General features: G+C 41.9%; 1 protein-coding gene across 1 annotated transcript in view; it reads left to right on the top strand.

Moving 5' to 3' along the window:
* BRF1 (BRF1 general transcription factor IIIB subunit) overlaps positions 1 to 22,495 on the top strand; it is a 184,475-nt gene that overhangs the window by 133,043 nt on the left and 28,937 nt on the right. Inside the window, exons 12-15 of the mRNA XM_075426926.1 lie at positions 4,801 to 4,862; positions 7,072 to 7,153; positions 7,251 to 7,306; positions 9,108 to 9,364. Of these exons, the coding sequence (XP_075283041.1) occupies positions 4,801 to 4,862; positions 7,072 to 7,153; positions 7,251 to 7,306; positions 9,108 to 9,364 (457 nt within the window). The remainder of the gene's footprint in view (positions 1 to 4,800; positions 4,863 to 7,071; positions 7,154 to 7,250; positions 7,307 to 9,107; positions 9,365 to 22,495) is intronic.

The following is a 22,495-nucleotide window of genomic DNA, read 5'->3' on the forward strand; positions in this document are numbered from 1 at the left end:
GTTTTTAAAAATGTGGGGTTTAAAATATATCGGCTGGAACCATTCTTCTGTAATAAATCCCCATAACAGCGTGCTATGTATGCATTTAACTAGCTTCACAGAGGTAGGGAGAGGGGAGACGGTGTGCTAAGAGAGGGTTTAGCGTGCATTTAGTAATGACAAGAACAGTAAATAATCCTACAGGTTTACAAACCTAATCCCCAGTGTCCGATTGTAGCCCTCATGTCTATGTTAAAAGGCTGTAAAGAAAGGGCTTTTGGGGGGTTTTATTTTTAGATGTTGGGGGAGCTGGCTGGGTGACTGATGGTTTTAAGTGGCATGAGTGTAGTTGATTCGGGACCTTGATGAAAAGCTCTGGAAGCTCCCGTCCTCCTCTGATTGCCACGGAGACGTTGGGTGAAGATGGGGCAGGCAACTCCTCGCTGCCTCGCTCTACGCTCTTCCCGATGGTATTTTCATTTAAGAGCTGGACTGGGGGAGGGTGTGGTGTTGTTTTTAATGTCCAACTTATTTTTTGCCTGTGCCCTGCAGTAAAGTGGTTGTTTTTCTTAACAGAAGAAATCTGTGATGTCTAAGAGCCGTGCCACGTGACGCCAGTGCTTTTAAATAAGCTTTTAAGAGGTTGGACCAGATGTTGGCCACATCTGTGTTTTTATTTCGTCGAACGTTTCATTTCGACCCTTTTATTAAAAGAGAAAATGATCATTTAGAAATTGATTTGAAAAGTTTAGCAGCTGGGAAGATCTTTCTGGTATATAAAAAAGCAAGGGGGTTACTTTCCATGCCCTGGAGTGAGCCGTATAACACCGAGCAGACAGATGTTTATGGCTGGTGGGGTCTACTCCTGTTGGAAACAATTGCCATGGAAATTTTCAGATCAAAATGGATGTGTTCTGTTTTGAATTGGCATTCCGTAACAAAACATGTATGTTTTTTCCTCAGTGAAAGCGTTAAACTAGGTTTGAAGGCACCTTCTCTTCTGAAAAGCCCCTTGCTTTTAATGAATGCCTATCGCCTTGGCAGAAAAAAGGATAACTTGTAGGCAGAGGGATATCCTGCAATTACTCCCTCTATTGCCATTATGGGGTCTAAGAAACGCTTATTACGTATAACTTGCTCCTGGATTCTTCTCTGCAATTTACCAGTTGGAGAATGAGTTTTCCGTCCCCGTTGCTAATTGATCCAATGAGAAAAACTGGCACCTAATTCAGTAACAAGTTATATTTAAAATGACACGTGAAATTAGTCACGGTGCCTGAAATTACATCATTTTCAGTCTGGCAGATTAGGGCTGTATAAGGGAACAGACACCTCCTGTACTGTGACATTAAATTTTAAACTTGGGATCCAAAAATACAGCAGAGTATAGGAGAAGTGAGGTGCTTAATGATGAATAAAAGCAGTGGCAGCTTGATTTCAGTGGGACATTTTTATTGTTCATAAGATGCTGTGGCAGTTTTTGCAACAAATGATTTTGGGATGAGCAGAATTTTCTGTGAAGTTGAGCAGAGACTTCAGTCTGGAGTAGTTCTGTCACCACTTCCAAATTCTGATTTTCTAGCCTGCAATTTTCACAACTTACTCGTGATTTTTGAGGTTGGCTCCCTTTTTCTTTGTCCCTAGGTCCAAGCCTGTGTAAATAGTTGGTATTTTAGTTTATCTGGTGCAATAAATATGGGGAAAGCCAATGAATCTTCTCGGTTGCAGCAGGAGGGACGCATAGTGCTGTTTTCCAGTACACCCTGGACTCCCGTGGATGCTGCAGCATACAGTGATTCCTCTCTGTGCTTTGCATGATTACGGTTTGCTAAAAAAAAAATCCCAGTGAGTTATATTAAAGAAGCGTCAAAGCACCAGGATGTATTCTGTCACCTTGCTCTTCCTCTCCAGCCTCGAGCCGGGGTGTGCTTTGCCGTGTCCATGGGTCCCATCGCTGCCTGCCTGGGAGCAGGGTGCCTGCGCGAGGAGCTGGGGGCCCTGCTGCAGAAAGTTCTGCTCTTACTGCACTCTACAGAGATCAGACCAGAAGAAAAAACTACTGAGCAGTTACATAGTTTTTATAAAATCTTTTACGCTTTTCAAGTATTTTCAGGGGAAAAGGTTGTAAAGTAAACCTGGTGCCTGGGACTAAAGTACAGTTGATTTCTAAATGTAATGGCAATGAGATGTGTTCCTTAAGGCCTTTTCAGTCATATTAGCATCAGATTACCTGAACTGATGAAGTTGATGTTACATTTATGAGACAATCTCAGAAGAGAATCAAAGCGCAGCGTGTCGTGGTTTAACCCAGCAGCTGGCAGCGAGGACCACGCAGCTGCTCACTCACTGCTCCCCCGACAGTGGGATGGGAGGAGAGTGGGAAAAAATAAAACTCGTGGGTTGAGATAAAAGTGGTTTAATAAGACAACAAAGGGGAAAAAAATAATAATAGTAATAACAGAGTATGCAAAACAAGCAATGTGCAGTACAGTTTTTTTCTCACTGACTGATGACCGAGTGCACAGCCCATCCTCGCACAGCGATCGTGGAACTCACAGATTTCGTGGAACTTGCACAAGACCAAACTCTTGGAAAAGTATTGAACACCTGGAAAAGAGAGAGTTGAACTCCCAGAAAAGAGGCTCTTTTCCCCCAGCCATCCCCCCCATTCCTAAGCTGAGCATGCCGTCCATGGTATGGAATACTTCCACTGGCCAGCTTGGCTCGCTGCCTGGCTGTGCTCCCTCCCAGCTCCTGCACGCCTGCTCATTAGCTGAATTGGAGGAACTGGAAAAAATCCTTGATTTCTTAGCAACAACTAAAAATATTAGTGTATTATCAATATTCTCATACTAAATCCAAACCACAGGAGCTATCGGGAATAAAATTAACTCTGTCCCAGACGAAACCAGGACAGAGTGTTGTGCAGTTCCTTGCAAAAGGACATGTTCTTTGGGCTGAAAACCGTTTCGTGTATGACTTGGTATGGAAAGAGTTTAGAACTTTCTGTTGATGGTTTAAGGTGGATTTGGAAAAGACATTTGTAAGCGCTTGTTGTCTGGTACCGGCAAATGTCCGTTGAGCTGAGCAGCCAGATCCTTTGCAGCACCTCAAGAAGCACAGCCTTTGTGCATAAACCGATGTTTTGGTTGGCTTCCCAACCCTGTGGTTGCATGTACTTCGGGCAACTGGTTTAAACACCTGAGTTTTGCCAAGCAGAGCATCGTTCGTGTCTTCTGGGAATGCTCATAATTCCTACCTTTGCTTGCCATCACCCGTTGGTGCCCCTCAAGCCTCGAGGCTCCGGGTTGCATTAACCTGCCGCTGGATGGAAGCCCTGCAGCTGCCTTCCCCCACGGCTGGTCCAGCGCCACGCTGCTCGGGAGCTCGGCTCCGCGGGGAATCGAACCGTTTGAGGGCCCTGGCTTGTGGGGAGGCACAGCCCTGGGGCTAGGGAGCAGGACCCGGGAAGATGCCAAGCTGTTCTGCCCCGTTTCAGTTTGAAGTTGTTATTGCAGATTGTTGAAACTTAATTTGTTTATTTTTTCTGCAAGTAAGCTGATTAGGTCATCTCTTGTTTAGCCTTGATTAGATGTAATGGAGATGACCAAGAAGGTTGCTTCATTCCCCAGCACAAGTCTTTGTTGAATAATTTATTTTCTTCTCTACCTGGACTACATTAATAGTGTATTAGTACTGTACATTAATGTGATGTGGAAAATCAGGTTTTGCTGCTGTACATTGTGCCAGTCCCAAATTAGGCCTCAGTTCTGTGCTGTTATGCTTTTTAATGAGTAGAATATATGAAAGTGTTTTCAGAAGAAGTATTAGCAAATACAGAACTAGAAAAATTACAGTGAAATTATAGTTGCAGAAATTCATTACAGTTTGACAGCTATCTAGACCCTTCCATAGCTTTGAAAAGTTATTTTAGAATTTGGAAATGTTTTCATAATTCCCATTTTACAGAGGGAAAAGCTAATACCCATGGTATGACTGTCAGCATGATGTGTTATTCACTGGTTTCAGGCTGCTTGCCTGAAAAAAGAAAATATTTTCAAAGTGATAATTTACAGATGAATCGCTGACCTGTAGGCTCTGACAGAGAAATTCATGTTATGATGAAAGAAAAATGGTCATCTTCCTAAAATGGCTGTAAATTAAGATGGGGGGAAAAAAGGCAACTGGAAGTGTCCAGCAAATTTTTGGTATTGAAGAGAACTGGAACTGGGCTTGTTTAGCCTGAAGAAGAGGAGGCTGAGAGGGGACCTAATAAATGCTCATAAATATCTGAAGGGTGGGTGTCAGGAGGATGGGGCCAGACCCTTTTCAGTGGTGCCCAGTGAAAGGACAAGGGGCAGTGGGCACAAACGGGACATAGGAAGTTCCGTCTGAACATGAGGAAGAACTTCTTCACTCTGAGGGTGACGGAGCACTGGAACAGGCTGCCCAGGGAGGTTGTGGAGTCTCCTTCTCTGGAGATATTCAAGACCTGCCTGGACGCGGTGCTGTGCAGCCTGCTGTAGGTGACCCTGCTTCGGCAGGGGGGTTGGGCTGGGTGACCCACAGAGGTCCCTTCCAACCCCCACCATCCTGTGATTCTGTAATTCCTGAATTTTAAATGAATTCAGCATGATGAATTTGTGCGTGCATCTACCTCAGCATTGAAAATACTCAGCAACACGTTAAACCTCCTGGATGAAGGCAAAAGGATGCAAATCTATGAAGGATGATTCTTAAGTGTTACTTCACTGTAGAACTTGAATTGCGATTGATTTTGAGCAAACATCCACTTAATTTAAAATGCGTTCTTTTCTGTAGGTGAGAATACGGGAGATGGTGAATTAGATCTGAGTGGGATCGACGACAGTGAAATAGATCGGGTAAGGTGCCCTTGTATCCTGGGTCTCTCAGCATTTGGATATTTGTGAATAAAAAATGGTTCTTATCTGCTTTATCCTCTCCCCTCGCTGCCTCTTCGCTCTGATCTGGAGAGAGATTCGCGTGATTTCAGGGATCTGAGATCAGAACTAATGTTCACACAAGCCTGTGAATGTGGTGTTCCTTACCCGAGTTGTATATATATGGGACTGCTGCTGCTCTTCGCTGTTATCATGCTGAAAGAATTATGTTTTAGAATGTCTTTTATTCTGAAGAAAGACTTGTAAAAGTTTGGTGGAGCTCTAAATTCATTATTTAATTAAGATACATTCAACATAGGAGGCTGCCATGGAAACCAAACTGTAAAACCAGCATATACAGCTTCTGTGTTCTTTCAAAGATTTCAGTAACATTTTCTGGGTTTATTATTATTTGTGTGCCATCGAAAGATACCCTTTATTATATAGCCTGAATGTGACAGACAGGCAGCTGTGGAAAATAAGGCCATGGAGGAGATTGATGCTTGAACACGCGACAGAGTCTGGCTCTCCTGAGTCTGAGCCCAGTGCCCTCTCCAGCCGCCGTGCTGGTTTCAAGAGTAATTTGAACAGATAACGCCAATGCCAAAAACTCCTTTCGGGGTGCAAAATCACGGAGGGTAGTGATGTGGCGTAGGGGTTGCTGATCGGCAGAACATTGTTGACGGTGGATGAAGGAGCAGGAAAATGCTCAGCTTGGCTTCAGCCGTGAAGCGGGTTTTGCTGGGCTGGACATTAGGAGGGGCCTCATGAATCAAGCAGACGTGGTGTGGAGGGGACGGGGAGGCTGAGGGCTTTCCATTTACCAGGCCCATAATTTAAACAATCGCGGGGGAAGAACAAGCACATTTTCTCTTCCTCGTAGGCTCTCTGATGAGGTCATAACTCTGCTTTTATGACCTCATGTTCATTTCCATGGCAATAGACTGTAATATTGCAAGCCCAGGATTATGAACTCCCTAAAAGCATAAGAAGAGCGAGTAACTGAGCTAGGAGGAAGCGAGTTTTACTGTTATGGCTCACCTTTAATAGGAGCAGATGAAAGAGTGAAAATATTGGTCTGATAAAGCAAGGCCTGCGCAGCTGTTTGCTCGCCTCATTTGCCCTTGGAGGAAGGACTCCTCCCTGCGTTAGTTTCATTTGACTGGAGTTATTTGTCTCGTAAAATCCTATATGTACCTTTTACTTCAGAGAAAAACTCAAATTCTCAAACCCATAAGATGGAGAAATCTCAGATTGTCTTTCTTGCACTTAAACATCATTTTACAAGTCCTGGGTCTACTGCTTAAAAAGAAAGCATCTTGTTCATGAAGGATGACCCAATTTGTCTTTTCTGTTCTCCAGAAGTTCTTCGCTCGCAGACAGCATCGACTGTAGACAACTTTTGTTTCACAGACAGTTGTGCTAAATACTGGGTTTATTTTCACATTTAAGTAACTGAAGGGGAGATTTATCTACCAGCCTGCCAGCCTGCCAGCTACATACCTGTTTGTCTATTTCTGTAATTCACCTGAATACTTCTAGAAGTGTTTTACAGCTCCACACCTACTAATGATGTTACTGAGTCTAAGTGGATTTAACTGAAAAAAGCCTAGATGTGGTTGCTGAACCCAACTCTCTAAACTTTTGAGGACTAAAACCCCAGCAATCTAAGCTGGTTTCATTCACACAGATGTGACTGTTGAGCCAATAATCTCAGTAACTGTGCCTAAACCTTCGCAGAAACCTACCCAGAAGACACATGTTTCTGGTTTGGTAGCACAGGGCAATGGTTCCCATACTGTTTTGAATTACAGACCACCATCAACACACAGAATTACTTGCAGGTGACTGTGTTGTCATGATACCCTTTCATATCTGAAAAAGAGCATAAACCCAGGATCATCTTAGGTTAATTACAGACCACATACAATGAGTCCTGGATCGTGTTTGGCCACCCCATCATAGTTTGGAAATCAAGCACTGTTTTTTGAAAACATGTCGTCGTTTTTTGCCAGTTTTAGAAGTTACTAGAAATGCTTTCTGATTGTCACATCTCAATCATACTTTCTTTTATTAATGTATTTTTAAAAACAGAATGTGAATTGACCTTGCCAGTGGTTTTTCAATTCAGTTTTGCTCTATGGTTTTCAAGTTGATTTCTAAGAGTAGATAAACTTGTTTTGTCTTGTAGTATATACTTAACGAAACAGAAGCTCAGATAAAAGCAGAGCTGTGGATGAAAGAAAATGCAGATTATTTGAAAGAACAAAAAGGTAAGTATGTAGGACTGAAATGCTCCTTTTGGCCGGCGTTGCTGAAATATGCAGTCTGTGTAATCTTCATGCTGGTTACTCTTTTGTCATCTTTCAGAAAAGGAAGCAAGAATAGCAAAAGAGAAAGAACTTGGGATTTATAAGGAACACAAGGTATTAAACTTTGTGCTAATTGTGTCTGTTTGAAAATGTGCTGGAAATTCATGACATTTGCTGATCAACTCCATCTAGGATGTATGGGCGTAATGGTACAGGTCACCACTAAATGACCAAAAGCTATTGTATCTCTACCTGTTGTTGAATTACAAGGCTGTAATTTTTCAGGTGGTGAGTAAAATGCTTTCTTGCCCAGACTTTAAATTACTATTATGAGAAAATTCTGTGCGTGGCAAAGTCAGAGCTAGCTGTTTGCATTTATGATTGCTGTCCTAATTGCTTGCTTATTTACAGGTCTTAAGACATGCCTAATTTTTTTTTTTCACATGTGCATGGGGAATTTGTTTGCACTTGCCATAACTTCAGTAGCTTTCTTTGCTCTTACAATAATGATTTCTTTATGAAGAACTGAACAGATCCTTGTTACAGTCACTTGAAGGGGGTATTTTGTTCTACCTTTCATAAAGAATGCGACAGTTATGTTAACAAATGGCATGTCCTGTCTCCATGTTTAGCAGTTTAAAGCAGCCTAATTGGCCATATATCCACGATTTACGGCATTAGTATTTTGTGTAATTGAGCGAGTGACAAGTCAAATCTTCCACATGCAACTAAAATCCATGTTAGTTTCTAGTGCGTATATCCTCTATCTTTTATTTCTGGCTAATGCGAAAGGCAGAGTTTCCTACTTCCCCTAGGTATTCCAACAATAAAAATAAAACCAGACAATGAAGCACTGTTTTATGCTTCAGAGTTTCTCATTCATACTGCACTTACGGAGACGTGGCAGTCTACCAGCAATTTTCAAAATTGTGTAACTTGTTGGCACCACCAAGTAGCCCAAACACCCACCTTTTTGTTCGGACAACACAGGAGCTTTTCTCTAACTCTGTATTGTTTCTGACAGCTCGAGTAGAACTTGATTAATATAGTGCTTTCCAATTTCAAGGTAGCACTTGACCCATGTAGGTAAACAGGGGGGCTATTATCCATTTAAAAATAAATCTCCTGCAGGGCTTGGTGTTAAAACCTTCCTTTGAAAACGAAAATGCTGAATGAGAAACAGAGGTTCTTTTTTTTTTTTTTTTTTTTCTCCCCGTACCTACCCAGGCACGGGGCACGGCTGGAAACGTTCCCTGGTGCCGTTTCTCTGGGTTTGGGCTTGTGGCGGACGCAGGTGGCATGGCCGCTGTGCTCATGTCTCTGCAGCCTCCTGCTTCTCATCGCCGGCGGTGACGCCAGCCCACGCTTAGAAAGCTGCTGCTGATGTTCTTGGCCTTTTTCAGTGTGGAGGAGGCGCTGGGTGGATGCTCTCCCACGCCGCATTCGAACTTGATATAAAAAACTGTTGCAACTTCAGTACGGAGTTGTCAGTGCTTAGGGGAGTCGTGACCCAGCTTGACTCTAACCTTAAAGGCAATTTTAGCTGGGTAATGTCGTTATTTACATGCTGGATAGTGCTATCAGGGCCCCTGTTCCTGAACAGGAGTTCACTCCATTTTTTTCATGCATGAGAAATGGCCCATGTTTCTTCTCTGGCAGCGTTACAAATGCTAAGTAAAGAATTTGTAACAAACTGTGTGGGCATTTGGCAAAAAGCGAACATTTCTCTCTTGGAGAAAAGAGACCTCTCGGTCCCATTGAGTGGCAGGAGAGGGAGCGCTGGCTTAGCCCAGCTGTGTTGCCCTCATCCCCGCAGCAGCAGCACCTGAGCCAGGGCTGCTGAACTGCAGCTCGCCCTTCTGCTTCACGGAAACTTTGTTTGTATCTACATCACTAATTTTATATTTTAATTAAGCCAAAGAAATCTGCAAAGAAGAGGGAGCCAATTCAAGCCAGCACAGCAGGAGAGGCAATTGAAAAGATGTTAGAACAGAAGAAAATCTCAAGTAAAATTAATTATAATGTGCTAAGGGACCTGAACAGCAAAGGAAGTAACACCCCAAAGAAAGAGGATGACAGCACTGATGACAGCACCAACACCAAGAAGCTGTCAAGAAGAAAATCTATTGCCAGTAGGAGTATAGCCAACCCTGTAAACAGTTTGGGAAAAAGGTACTGCAATTGTTCATTTATATCTCTGTCTGTGAGACTGTCTATGTATCTTTCTGAGCCAGACAATGTAGGGACTGAAACATTTGTTTGAGGCTAAAATAATGTCGGGGCTCTGTTTTTATTTAGTTTGTCTGCGGTGTAGCAGCAGCACCTTATTTATAGTTCATGTATCAGAGGTCTGCTGTGGTGCAAGTTAATTATCCTGAAGCAAAAAAATAAATCCATGGAAATTCATAAACGTGAATCTTTCAGCCAAGGACACCATTTCTTCATATACTCAGGACATTTGCTGTCCTTCTGTTTGGAGTTGTCTGTTTCAGCTGACACGACACTAAATGTTCGAAAGCTTTGACTTTTTGCTTGATTTGAAAAACATAGTTCCCATCTGTTTTGACAGCTAGCTGTTTTGATTATCTTTTATTTTAGTTTTATTCCAAACTTTTGTTGTTAATTGATGACACAAATATAAAGCTTTACAGTAAATAAGCTTGTCGGTTTTCTGGTCTGCATTTGCAAATGTTTTATAGTGTGATGAAAGCTACTATTTTAATGAGTAAAATATTCGACTTGCCGGGCAGATTTGTAGTGTGCTGTAAAGCGAATAAGGAGATTGATGTGTCTTATCTGCAGTGTTCAACTATTTTATTCATCTTCAGTTTATGAAATCATGTTGAATGATCATTTGAATCATGTCTATGTACAGTAATTTCTTACTTAGATGTCTTTAAATTTATTTGCTGCCTAAAATACATAGTATTTTTGCTTCCAGAAGTACAGGCCCAGTGCCACAAGGAAATGTGAGAGTTTAATTCTCAAATGTAAGATGGTGACTTTGCTCCATAGTTCAGATTTAAGCATTCCTCTTCAGTAGTTGGACTGAAGATTTTAAATGGTTAGAATTTGTTCAGTAGTATTTCTGGGGCTTTTGACTTCAAAATTTTTGAGACCTTGACTACATCAAATGTCCCTTATATAAGTAGTTAAGGGCTATTTCTCTCCTCAGCTTTCCTAAATCAAAGATGATGGCTGTTGTGTGTGTAAGCCAGAATTCATAGTTACTCAGCAGTGTTTATTGCAGCCCTTGACAGTGTGTGACCTGCGGGCCAGTTGTCCCTCAAAGATTTCTCCATTCTGACTCCATTCTAGGGAGTTGATGATTGTTATGGATCTCTTCTAACTTGAGATAGTCTATGATTCTCTGATTCTATATGTTGCCAGTCAAGAGCAGTTAAAGGACCAGGGAGGGTGGGAGAGCAGCTAGCCACAAGGTGTGAGAAATCATCTATTCGTGCAAGAACGGGTGTCATAGGATACCCAAAAGCGTGAAGCTGGGAGGGATAGTAAGTGTACGTCTGAGAAGCTAAATGAAATAAGAATGACTAGACCCAACCCCTTATTTTGACTTCATTTGACAGAGGGGCCAGAGATGCAGTCTTCAATTTTGACTGAGAAACCAAATGCCAAAGCCAAAGCAATTCAAGACCGTGCCACTCGCCCCACTGTCACTGGGATACAAGTTTTTGCAGTGTACCAAACATCTTTTCTTTCTTTGTTGTACTTTCCTTATTCTGTATTTTACCAAGATGGCTTCATCCTCGTTCCACTTGTTGCTCTTAATATCAACAGCTTTGCTTTCCAGTTCTTGATTCACTGTGAATTTTCGCCAGAGAAGCTGTGGCTGCCCCATCCCTGGGCGTGTTCAAGGCCAGGATGGATGGGTCTTTGAGCAACCTGGTCTAGTGGAAGGTGTCCCTGCCCATGGCAGGGGGGTTGGAACCAGATGATCTATGAGGTCCGTTCCAACCCAAACCATTCTGTGATTCTATGATTTTAGTCTCATCTGTAAGTTGCTACTTAAGGTGATGTCTCATCACCCAAGCACAGAAGTTTTCCAGTAGTGAAGTAAAGTGAAGATGCATTGAGGATTAAGTAACAGCATTTAGCCTATGCTTTATTTGGATTTAACAGGTATTAATGAGTCATTTTGCTGCTATTTGTAGTAAACTGTGGCTAATTCAGTTGTCTGAAATGCAATGCTATGATGGGAAGTAGAGGCTGCTCAGGATCCTGGTTGCTTTGCAGAGCTCAGCAGTAACATCTGTGCTCGAGCTGCTTCGCCACATCCCAACCTTGTCAGTTCTGAGGTTTGCAGAAATGTTGGGCACTTGGAGCTCCTGTTGAAGTCAGTGTGTTAAACTCTTAACAGGTGTTAAACTCTTTGGAAAATCACGCCATAAATATTTAATTTAACAGTGGTGCAACTTGAAAAGGTTTCTAAATAAATACAAATCAGTATTTTCCAAAAGCAGCTAATAAAACATGTTTATTTTTCCTCTTGAGAGCCTAAAGTACGTCCTTAAGATGCATAACAGAGTTTCCTGATGATGATTAGCAGATCTTGGATACAATGAATTTTGCAGCAGAACACTTCAGAGGAGGTTGGGGATACATGCAGATACGTGAGTTAGGGAGATTTTGCACTGCAGAAGCAGGCAGTTTTCTTGCTTAAATAAAATCAAGGACTTGGCAACCATTAGTTGGGCTTTTTTTCCTTACAGTTAAAGATTTATTACATACTTTTGATTTTTTTGCCAGTAGTCTGAATGCCGTGCCTTTTAAATGGCATGCATAAATTTCTGTGTTCTGCATTGTTCTTATAGGCCATGCATTCATTGCCTTTGTTCAGCATTGTTCCTCTGAGAGGTGAATGGCTAAATACTTTCCCAGTGATAGAAAAATCATGGTAATTTATATGCAATTAATAATAATAAAACCCCTGAACGTTGCTCATTAGAAAATGAATGAGGCGCATAATGTATCTTTATCCAGGAGGCATTTGCAGAGATCTTGCCAGCCGTTTTGGTTTGTGGTGATTTACAGTCCCACATGTTTATCTTTATGTGTCTTAAATATTTAGTAAGCTGCATTTGACTGCAGTAGCACCTTGCATAACCATGCTTTGATCCGGTCCTTTGGTGCATCTGAGTTATAGCCAGAGCTGCTGATTTAGTCCTGATCTCAATTAGAAGGTAGGAAAGTAGATTTTTTTGCAAAGAAATCTCTTTATCGCTTTCCTGTTGCAAGCTAAGATTGTACATGCCTCACCAGGCTGGGATGGATGATGGAGCCAAGTTTGTCATGTGCCTCAGGAATCACCTTCATATACAGTATGTAGCACCATGGAAATAGGAAGCTGATCTTCATCTCCATCTTTCTAATTCTCTCTTGCTGTAAAACTCTGTGCTGATATTTCTGCATAGAGGACTTCAGATTAGCTCAAAAAATATGGTTACAGTGTTAATCGGTTAAAATATTGGAAAAGCTTTTGTTTACTGATGTGATAATGATAAGCAAATTTTACAGTATTGTAAAAAGTTGTTGATTTGCAAAAAATGTATGTAGAGCTGGAATGCTAAGCATGGTCCCGGGAGCATGCGTAAGCTGGATATTCTTTCAGTTGGTGGCCCTTTTAATGTAGCTTTATTGCTATTATAGTCACTCTTAACTTAATGGTTACTAGGATTCCAAAGATGATACACTTTATCTACATATTATTTCATAAACAATCCTGTACTGGAAATTTGGATCCTATATTCCTATTTCCTATATTGGAAATGTTCGGTATTTTCTGAAATTTTGTTAGGAAGGTACTTTTAAAGAATTCTTCTAAAGATCATTACTTCTTTGTAGATGAGCGGACATCAATATTTTCAGAAGGAAACTAGATTTTTGAACATGTTTTTTTACTGTCAATGCTGTGCAACTTTTTGAGTTTTAGAAAAAGACATGTTTTTCTCAGACACATCTCCCGGAATAGTACTGGGGTTTTACTTATTGTATCTGTCAAGATGGTAGAAGACTGGTAATGACAATGTAAGTTATTTTAGGAAATTTTATGTTGTGTAAATGTATTTCATTACATTTCTTTATGCATTTTTGTTCCATTGGTATCATGATTGGTGCTTCATACACGAAAGCCCTTTCATTCTCTGTGTGTTAGAGATGTGGCGCAGTGGATGTTACCATAATAGATGTTGCAACTTTAATTTCAATTACTGGTTGCACAGTTTATCTTCACTAATGTCTTCTGTGCGTATGAAGCAGAAGAATAATACGTTGAACTCCTAGAAAAGAACAGTTGCCACTTTGAGCTACTTAAAACCTGAGCTCCAGTTGGAGCTGTGGCGTGTGCTGGAGCTTTCGAAGTCCAGTAAAGTGGGGGTTTAGGTCAGGAAGCGTTTGGTTAGAAGCTTAATAATTTATTTTATATTTACTTGAGCTGAATCTTACAACATTACTTGTGAAGTGAAATGTGTCATGCCAAGAAAATGTGGGAACAAGAAAGCTTTCAAGTCACTACTTTTTAGAAATTTTAAGCCCGTTTATTGCAATGTGCTTGAAATTGGTAGTGGTATCAGAGAAGACAGGGAATATTATCGGGGGAATAAATGTGTCAGGTTAATCTCCGGAAGAATTTGCCTTGGAAGAAATGAATCAGGACTGCGAAGCACAGCTGAACCCGTTGTAATGAAACAAGGTTGTTCTGAATGGAAGCATATGAATATGTAATAGAAAGTCAAATCATGCCTCTACGAATATGACAAAAACCCTTGGTAGAGATCTCAGATTTGATTAAATTTGGAAATTCACCTCCAAATTCTCTCCATGGTGCCACTGTATTTATCAACCATCCATTTTGCTCACACACGTTGACACGTGGCTTCTCCTGTGCTTCGGAGCCACGGGACCTGGATAGTGCGAACCGTGCGTTTGTAGTACCAGGGACTTGTTCTGCTGCTCAGGTTCCTGCCCTGGAATGCACGCTTCCAATTAGCGTCTGCTCCGGCTACATTTTTGTTGGCTTTTCAGTGGGTGTCGTGACCCCAGAAAAATCCCCTTTGTTATTAGGGAGAATGTGTTTAATACTTTTCTACAGCCTAGCCTTCGGCAGCTCCTTTAACCTGATAAATTACTTGGTGCTTTCTTGGCTCTAATTGGAATCGCATTCCCCCGGGGGGGTAAAATATGGGCAGAAGCTGAATTTGGGTGCTTTGGAGGAGCCTGCCGGCCCCACGCTGCGGAGGGAGCCGAGGGGGCAGGATGGACACCTGGCCACGAGCTGGTGGGAGCACAGCCCCTGGCCGCCCCAGCTCCGACCCGCAGGTACAGTTGGCCCTTTCTGGTGTCCGGGATGGGAATATTGCCCCGTAAGGTGGAAGTTTGTTTCTATCTCGTTGGCTTTGCTTTGGTAGCGTTGTGGGAGGGAGGGGGCATGGGGAGCTCTTTATCACACCCAGCCCAAAAACTTTCTCTTCACTTGTTGAGCCTGCGGATGTCGAGCAGAACCTGTATTTCTTTCTCTGGGGGAATAAGGAGGGAAGAAGCCCCAAGTCACCTGTTTCCCTCACGTCCAGGATCACTGATACCGATGAGCCCTGTGTTTGTATTTTTACGGTTTAGGCAGGTGGAGGTGTTGTACTGAGTGCCGTGCCGCATCCTGGCTGGATGCTCCCCGCTCAGCCGCATCTCTGAGTGTCCTGAATGGTTATTCTACATTGGCCATGGCTTATAGTTTATTTTTATAAACCCAAAGCCAACAGGTTTTTTAATGTACAGTATTTTTTGCTGATTTTACATTATGAGACTGAAATTTGTGGAGGGGAGGAGCATGAGCTTGTTTTCCAAATTACTTAGATCAATCCAAAACAGCGTGAAACAAATCTCAGCTTGAATAATCCAAGGGATTCCTGGGTGTCTGAAAAACCTTTCTATCAGTTAGACCCAGGTGATGATAAAGGTTAAAGCACTCTTGATTCAGTGGATCAAGAAGAGCGTTGTTGTTTCAGAACCGTTTTTATTTGGAAAAATGACATTATAGAAGTGGTTTAAAAATTTGGGAATGGGTTTCTTAGAATGTTATGGACTGCAACTGATGCAGGGGAGTCTGGTGGGCTGATGGCTGTCTACAGCGAGCCCTGCATGGTTAGCAGTTCACGGTGGAGCAGAGCTTCTGAAGAGGGACAAGTCCTCGTATTTGGCAGGTACGAAGCTTTTGAGAGAGAGTGTTTTCCATGCTAACTTTGGTGGTGTGCATTCTCTGTACAAATTGCCCCACTGAGATGGGATCTTAAGACTTTTTTTATATGCTTTAATTTTCCACTGTATATTTGTATTTGTCAGAATTGGCTTCAGCTCTTTGTCTAATTTACCTTTGATATCCTGTTTTTCTCTGTCTGCTTTGAGGTCTGTTACGTGGTTTGGAATTTATGTGTATTTACTCAAAGTGAGATATTAAATTTTATTGCTTGTCTTGTAGTGCTTCAGGCCTTCTTTTTATATGTGACTAAGGTGCTAGCACAAATTTCCCACCTGGAATAAAATTCCTTACAGAAGATACTGGGAGTACTTGTTGAGATGGTAGTTAGGAGTTTCTTCTATAGCTTAAGTATTATTTGGTTGATAGTTTTGGTGCTTCCTCTGGGAGCAGTCTCGTGCTGGCTACGGGGTTAACTAGGCTGTGATTCCTGGGTATGAATGTACATAGGGTGGGAGCCTTCCTGTCGAGTGTGTGGAGTCAGCTTTTGGTTTGAATATTATGTACGTGGTAAATAAATTCTCTAGCCACTTTGACATAACTGTTTTCTTATGTGATCTGTGCTTTGAGAATTTCTTTGGAGTGTAATTTTATGTATGTTTGTGCTTTACTGTGGTATATAATTATTAAAATCAAAGGTTAATCAAAATGATTAGTCATTTTGAACAGGAAAACGGTGACATTTGATAAGTACCTCTACTTAAAATAAATCTTACTAGTATTTTCCAGTCTTGTAACTTTTAGAGGGACAAGCTTATACAAATTATGTTTAGTATTTTATTTACAAAAAGCAAAGCCAAGAAAAAATGAATTCAAGACTTCCAAGGTTCTGCTTTTCAAGTCATGCGTCTCCTTATTAAAGTTAGCTGTACAGAGGAGAGCTTTACAAATGACCTTGAACGGAGCTGACACATGCATTTACTTGCTCACAGTTGAGTTGAGGAGTTGATCTAGTTAAGCCTGTAGTAATGTTGTAACCTGGCTAATGCTGCAGGTTACTGCTGTTCATATGAGCTAAGATGCCTTTTGTAATAAGGAGATAAATCAGAGGCAAGAACTGGAAAGAAATGTATCTGACCCAACGTGTTTTAAAATTAATGTGTGTTTTTAACTTCTGAACGCTAAAATGTGATGACCAGCAGCCTTCTCCTCTTCATTAAATGAGGACACAGGAGGAAAAATGAATTTCTTCTGTGTGTAGCACTGCTCTCCTGGGTGGATGCGGAGTTAAGCGAATGTCACCAAGAGACTGGGGAGGCAGGAACCAGGACACTGTCTGGGGAACACTGCGGCAGCTTATCCCTTTACCCTCAGATTCATTTCTCTTGACACCGAGATAGAAGAATGGGGAAAGAATCCCCCCCCACCAAAAAAAAAAAAGAAAAAAAAGGAAGAAAGAAAAAACAGTTCCCCAAACCCATCCTTCCAGAAGCTGGCAGGTGGTTGTCAGGGATTTGGCGTTTATTCTGATTGCTCAGGCTGGTTTGAAGCTCAGTTCCCCCTGATACCAACGATAACATTTTTCTTTCACGTCCGACGGGCTTGAGACTCCTGCAAATGCAGCTGCATTAAACTGAAACGTGTACGGGTGGTGTTTCACACGGCTGTGCTCCGCACCCTGGGGAAAGGAGCTCCCTTCCAGCCATCGCCGGCACAGCTCGCACCCCCAGCCCGCAGGGTCTGCCTGCGTTTGGGCTGCTGCTGCGGGAGCTGTGTCTGCCCCTGACTCCCGAGTCGCTTCAGCAGTTCCTCCAGCAGCTCTGCGCTTTTCTGTCGCACAGCGTCCGTTCGTTAGGGTGAGGTTACCGAAAAGCTCATGCCTTCATCCTTCATCCCTCAGTCCTTCCCTTCCTCCTGCAGGAGCTGAGTTACAGAACCATCTCGCCTTTTCATGCCTGTTCTGCCAGTGAGTGAAGAGAAATAAAAGTTTTCTAGCTTGTTATGTTACTAAAATGGAGTATTTTTCCTGAGAATCCCAGTTTTGGATTCATTAGAGTACTGGAATTAGTTTTTGAGTGCTGGAAGAAAATGCCAAAGTTTCAGTATGGCAACTAACCCGCTTGTATTTTCACTCCGTAAAATATAATTGGAGAGAAATGCCCCTGGAATAGCTTAATGATAGGAGAAATAATGTAAAGAAGCCTTCTCAATGTGAACTGTACCAATTTCTGTAAGCTCAGTGTTGCTTGAAATCATCTCTAGTTGTACATCATTCATTAAGAGCATTCAAATTTTATAGTACAGACATTTAATGTTGTCAAAATTTGGTTTAGTGTAAGGGTAAGGGAACGTGATCTCCTGGGACTGCAGAGGAGTGTTCCTGAGCTGTCATTTATTTGGATTTACGAGAACCTTTGATAAATATGTATAAATAAACCCTTCAAGATTGGGTGAGGACACATCTAGGCTTGTGCAAGTGTTTCAGCAATAACAAGCATCTGCCAAATCCAGTGCTTGGTTCCATTTACTCCAAATGATTAGAATGCCTTCAATTTAAAATTAAAAAGGCATTGATCTGGCTCGACCTCGTGGCCCAGACCTAGGTCAAGTCTCCTTATTTTTACAGCAGCCTTCTTGTTTGTTTAATATAAATTGGATATTGCTTTTCCGCCTCCCACTCAAGAAAGTCGTCTCCTTGTCGGATTCCAGGAGAGGTCGGCTGGGCAGCGCAAAAATGCAGAGGGGATTTTTGTGACTCTCTGAAATAATTTTGCCTTGCATTTTAAGACCAAATAGGAGCAATTTTAGCCCAGAAGATAATTCTGTGTGACAGTTGGATTGTGAGTGCCTTGTTTATCTATGTTCTGATTTTCAGGTTGGTTATAAGAAAACACTCTGCAAGCTTTTTTTCTTCCAAATTACACTCAGTGGGTCTAATGGGAGAGTTAATATAAATATGTATGTGCAGTCTCTGGAACTTTAATAGCGTGTTAGCAAAAACAGTTGTGTGTGACGTGGGGGGTGAGGAGGGTGGGAAGAAACAAGGAAATCAGAAGTGTTGTGGCTCTTGTTATCAAACCCTAGAGATGCATGTCCTGCTGTCAGGGCTTCAGTGCTGTGAAATGCTCGCTCTGTCTGTAGACTTTTCCAGTTTATTTCTTTCTCTTTTCATGGGTGGAAAATGGTTGGTTTCTGAATTGATTTTCCTTTGACCCTACTCCAGCAGGGTCTGCTTGTTGATCTTTACAATATATATCTGCTCATTTTTTTAGTATAAACCAAGGGAAGTGTATGTCTGATGTGTGTTAGATTTACAAATGAAGTTGTCTTCAGAGAATATTTGTTAAATGTTGAAGGAAAAGGAACAAAACAAACAAAAAGTTAACTTTTCCTCGCTACAGTATGGCATATGTTATTTAACCAAGACCAATACTCAAGCTAGGGGAGCAGTCATGTGAAGAATTTTGTTTCTTGATGTTTGCGTGCGTTGCCAGACCGGATAGCTGGCAATCATTATGTGGTTGCGACTGCAGTTGTTTCACCATGGCTGGGTAAAGTATTGGAAAGTTATAGCAGTTTGTTGCAAAACCTGAAGTACTGTTTGTTCGCATAATATTCAACAGCATCTACATAATTAGTTTTAAATTGGCCAGTGTACTGTAACTTAGTCATTTATGCAAGTGCTGTTCCATTACCCGGTGATGCTTCTGGTGTGCTGACTGATTTCAGTTTTACCTTGCTGCAGTTGTTACTAAATATAGGATGAAACATACTGAGATAACTTCTAAATGTGCTCTTGGAAGATCTGTGCAGCAAATTTAACTTTTTTTTTCTGTTGCTGAATTTCCAATTTACTGTGAGTCAGAAATTTCTACCCGGCATTTTCCCCTTCCTCCAACGCAAAGATTGATTGAACAAACCCATTGCTGTGTTTAGGAGATGCAGGCAGCAAGGTAGCTTCCCCACCCACTCTACAGCAGCCCACCTCCTTCTCTTCTGGCATACAGAACCCTTCCTTGTGACCCAGAAAGAAGCGAGGGAGGAAACCACTGGCTTTTACATACATTTTGCTCTCCACCTGTATTTTACACTGGAAAAGAAACCTGTGCTGCTACAGAGGTTGGATGGGAAGATGCAGAGTAGAGCATAGTGTGTATGGACCTTGGGATCTGCAGTCCCTCTCCTGGGTGCACATGTGAGCGCAGAGCCTTTCGCCCCGAGCGCTCTTTCGAGGCATCGCCTGGCTCAGCAGTTGTCAAAAGCTGTGCTTGGGTTGAAATCTTGCCATTCAAGCAGGACCGTGATAGCTGGCAGGGAAGGGTACGACGAGGCTGTTACAGCCCACAGCGGCTGCGATAGATTTGGAATCCGTGTTGGTACTCAGAGTCGTGTGCAGCCTTGGAGCAGGGGAAGATTCTTGGGCATTGAGAGCACTCTCAGGTCCCACATGGAGTAGGAGTGCTGGGCGTGTATTTAACAACTTCTTGTCTCTTTACTCAGACACGGATTTAGGTTTGGTACTTATGTGAAAGAAATATATGCTACTTTACAGCATAATGTTCTTTTAAGAAGTTATCAACGTATTTAATCTGAGCGTTTTGAGATCTGAAGTATGAAGGACATGCATACAAATTTGGAATCAGAATTAAGTGGCTGGCATATTTATTTTGTAAGATTATCTTTGCCTGTCTAGAGTGGTGACATGGTAGTTTTAATAGAAAAATGGCTTTGTACACCTCTGCATGGATTTTATCATACAGCAATAAAGAAACAAAATAATTTGGAGTCCTAACTAAAACTATTGTTGCTGAAGTTGAGTGAGACAATCAACAGATTAAAGCTGTAGTTGAATCAATCAGTCATCTGATGAATTAATAATGGAGATTAAAGTCAACAGTGAATCAAATGATTAGATGAAGAGAGGCAAGGCAGGAATCAGGGTGGTTTGAAACATAGCGCTGGTTATTAGAAGGCAGCATCACCTGCTGCCTGACTCCTGGAGGCAGAGGTGGGCCCTTCCAGTTTGGGCTTTAGTAAGTCAGTTTAAGGGTTAATTCTGTGCCTAAAGGTGCTACTTAATCAGAGATGTTTTAGACGCTTGTTCTTTTTCCTGCCAAATGAACTGTGTGCAAGCAGTATTGGCTTAAAAGATTGATATGCAAATATAGCACATCTTAAACGTATTTGCGCTTTGTTCATACCTTTTGAAATATTGCAGAAAAAGATGATGGGAGCAGAGCAGAAGAAAGGTGATGTCCTTTGTGTAGGTTGTTTGTGGAACAGGGTGGGTAGGAGAGCAGCTTGGGTTGCTCATGTCACTGATGGATGCATCCTGTGGGCTAACTCCAGGAATTCCTAAGTCAGGTGGTACCCTCTGGGGTCTCTCCTCCTTATCCTCCTCCTCCTTCTCCTCCTCTTCCTCCTTCTCCTCAGGACAGTGTCCAGGAGACTAGGACCATTAATGGCTCTCAGTGATGTGGCAGTGCAAAAAATCTACCTTTTGCTGACGTGTTCATTCATGAACATTCGCCTCTGACACACCTCTTCAAATCTTCTGAACACATTGGTGAAATAGAAGCTTCCTTTTCCTACAGCCTGATCCAGTCCAAGTGTGAATTTAATCTTTGGGCAATCTGTAATATGGAAAATTATCCGGCCTTCCTGTCAGATTTATATAACTTAGTTTTAAAGTCAGAACATGTATACTCCAAAAAGTATAGGAGAGGAGCTTGCTGAAGCAGCTTCAGTCTCATCACAGGAAAAGTTCAGAGTACATATACCTTAAAATCCTGTAGAGATAGAAGTACATTTCATCCGTGGATCCATATTTTCATTTTCCTGTTACTTCTTAAAACGTTCTTGTTCTTTTTCACCACCAAAGAATCGGGGCAATGAAATAATGTGGTTTAACTGGGTTAGAAAAGGTGTCCTTAAGAAAGACAGAGTTGTCTTGAGTAGTATACGACTAACTTAAGATACTATACTGGCACCTCAAGAATGTTAGAGGTCTGTGCATACGAAATGTAAACAAATGGGCTTCTTTGTGAGGAAAGGGCTTTAAATACACATACATCTATTGCTATACAGAATCCATTTAAAATTGTATTGATACATCTTTTTCAGTCAGTCTAGTAGCGTGCATAAGCGGTCTGTAAACACTGTTGATCCTACTGCTTAATATTTAACTTACGAAGCACAAAAATATTTTATATAGGTAAAATGTGGTTATTAATTTTGATCTGCGTATGACATTGCTTTGCACTGTTCTTCCTTCTAAATGCTTCTGATGAGCTGCTCAGAATACACTGGTCTTTTATGAGTCAGATAGACTGTGCCGTAACATCATGAAATTAAACCTAAATACCGATTCGTCAACTCCAAAAAACATGGAATGACAATGCTTAATTCTGTTCTATTTAAAAAGTAAAAACAAAGAGGGGAGGAAAAGGAAGGGAGGAAAAGGAAAAGAAAGGGCTAATTAAGGATTTAAAGCCACTGGGGTTTGGGTTTTTTTGTAGCTAGTGTATTGAGTCCAGTGTAAAGAGTGGTGTGCGTGAGCCATAAAGAAATCATAAATTCTGCTTAATGCAGAATAACGTACTAGCAAGTGTCTGACTGGCGAGAAAGGTCGTGGTTGGAAGGGAAAGGTTTCTGTAAAAATAAACCTCATCCCGCTGACCTTTGATGACCCTGGCTGCCTCTCTCTTACTCTAACCTGAAGAGATCAGAAAAACCTTTAACATCAAGAGGAACCATAGACGCGGTTGTCTCCCGCCGTCCCGTTGTGCTCAGGAGGGATTTCTCAGGAGGCAGCAGCCTGCCTGCTCCGTCCCCAGCCTTCGCCCGCCGGCACCGACTGTGCAGCCGTGGCTGTAGGGCAGGCTGGCGAGCTCGCACCCTGCACAGCTCCCAGCGGGACGGATGGGGAACCCGGCTCCGGGATTCGTTTGCCCAAACTTGTTTGATGTTACAGAATCAGTGTTTTTCAGGTGCTTCCTGTGGTTTATCCAGGAGCGGATAAATAACTCAGGATTTGTGTAACCACCAAAAACACAAGTGTAATTTAAATCACATAGAAAGTAATCTTCAGGTTCTGG

The sequence above is a fragment of the Opisthocomus hoazin genome, chromosome 7 (genome assembly GCF_030867145.1).
Source record: "Opisthocomus hoazin isolate bOpiHoa1 chromosome 7, bOpiHoa1.hap1, whole genome shotgun sequence".
In the NCBI taxonomy this organism is placed as follows: Eukaryota; Metazoa; Chordata; class Aves; order Opisthocomiformes; family Opisthocomidae; genus Opisthocomus; species Opisthocomus hoazin.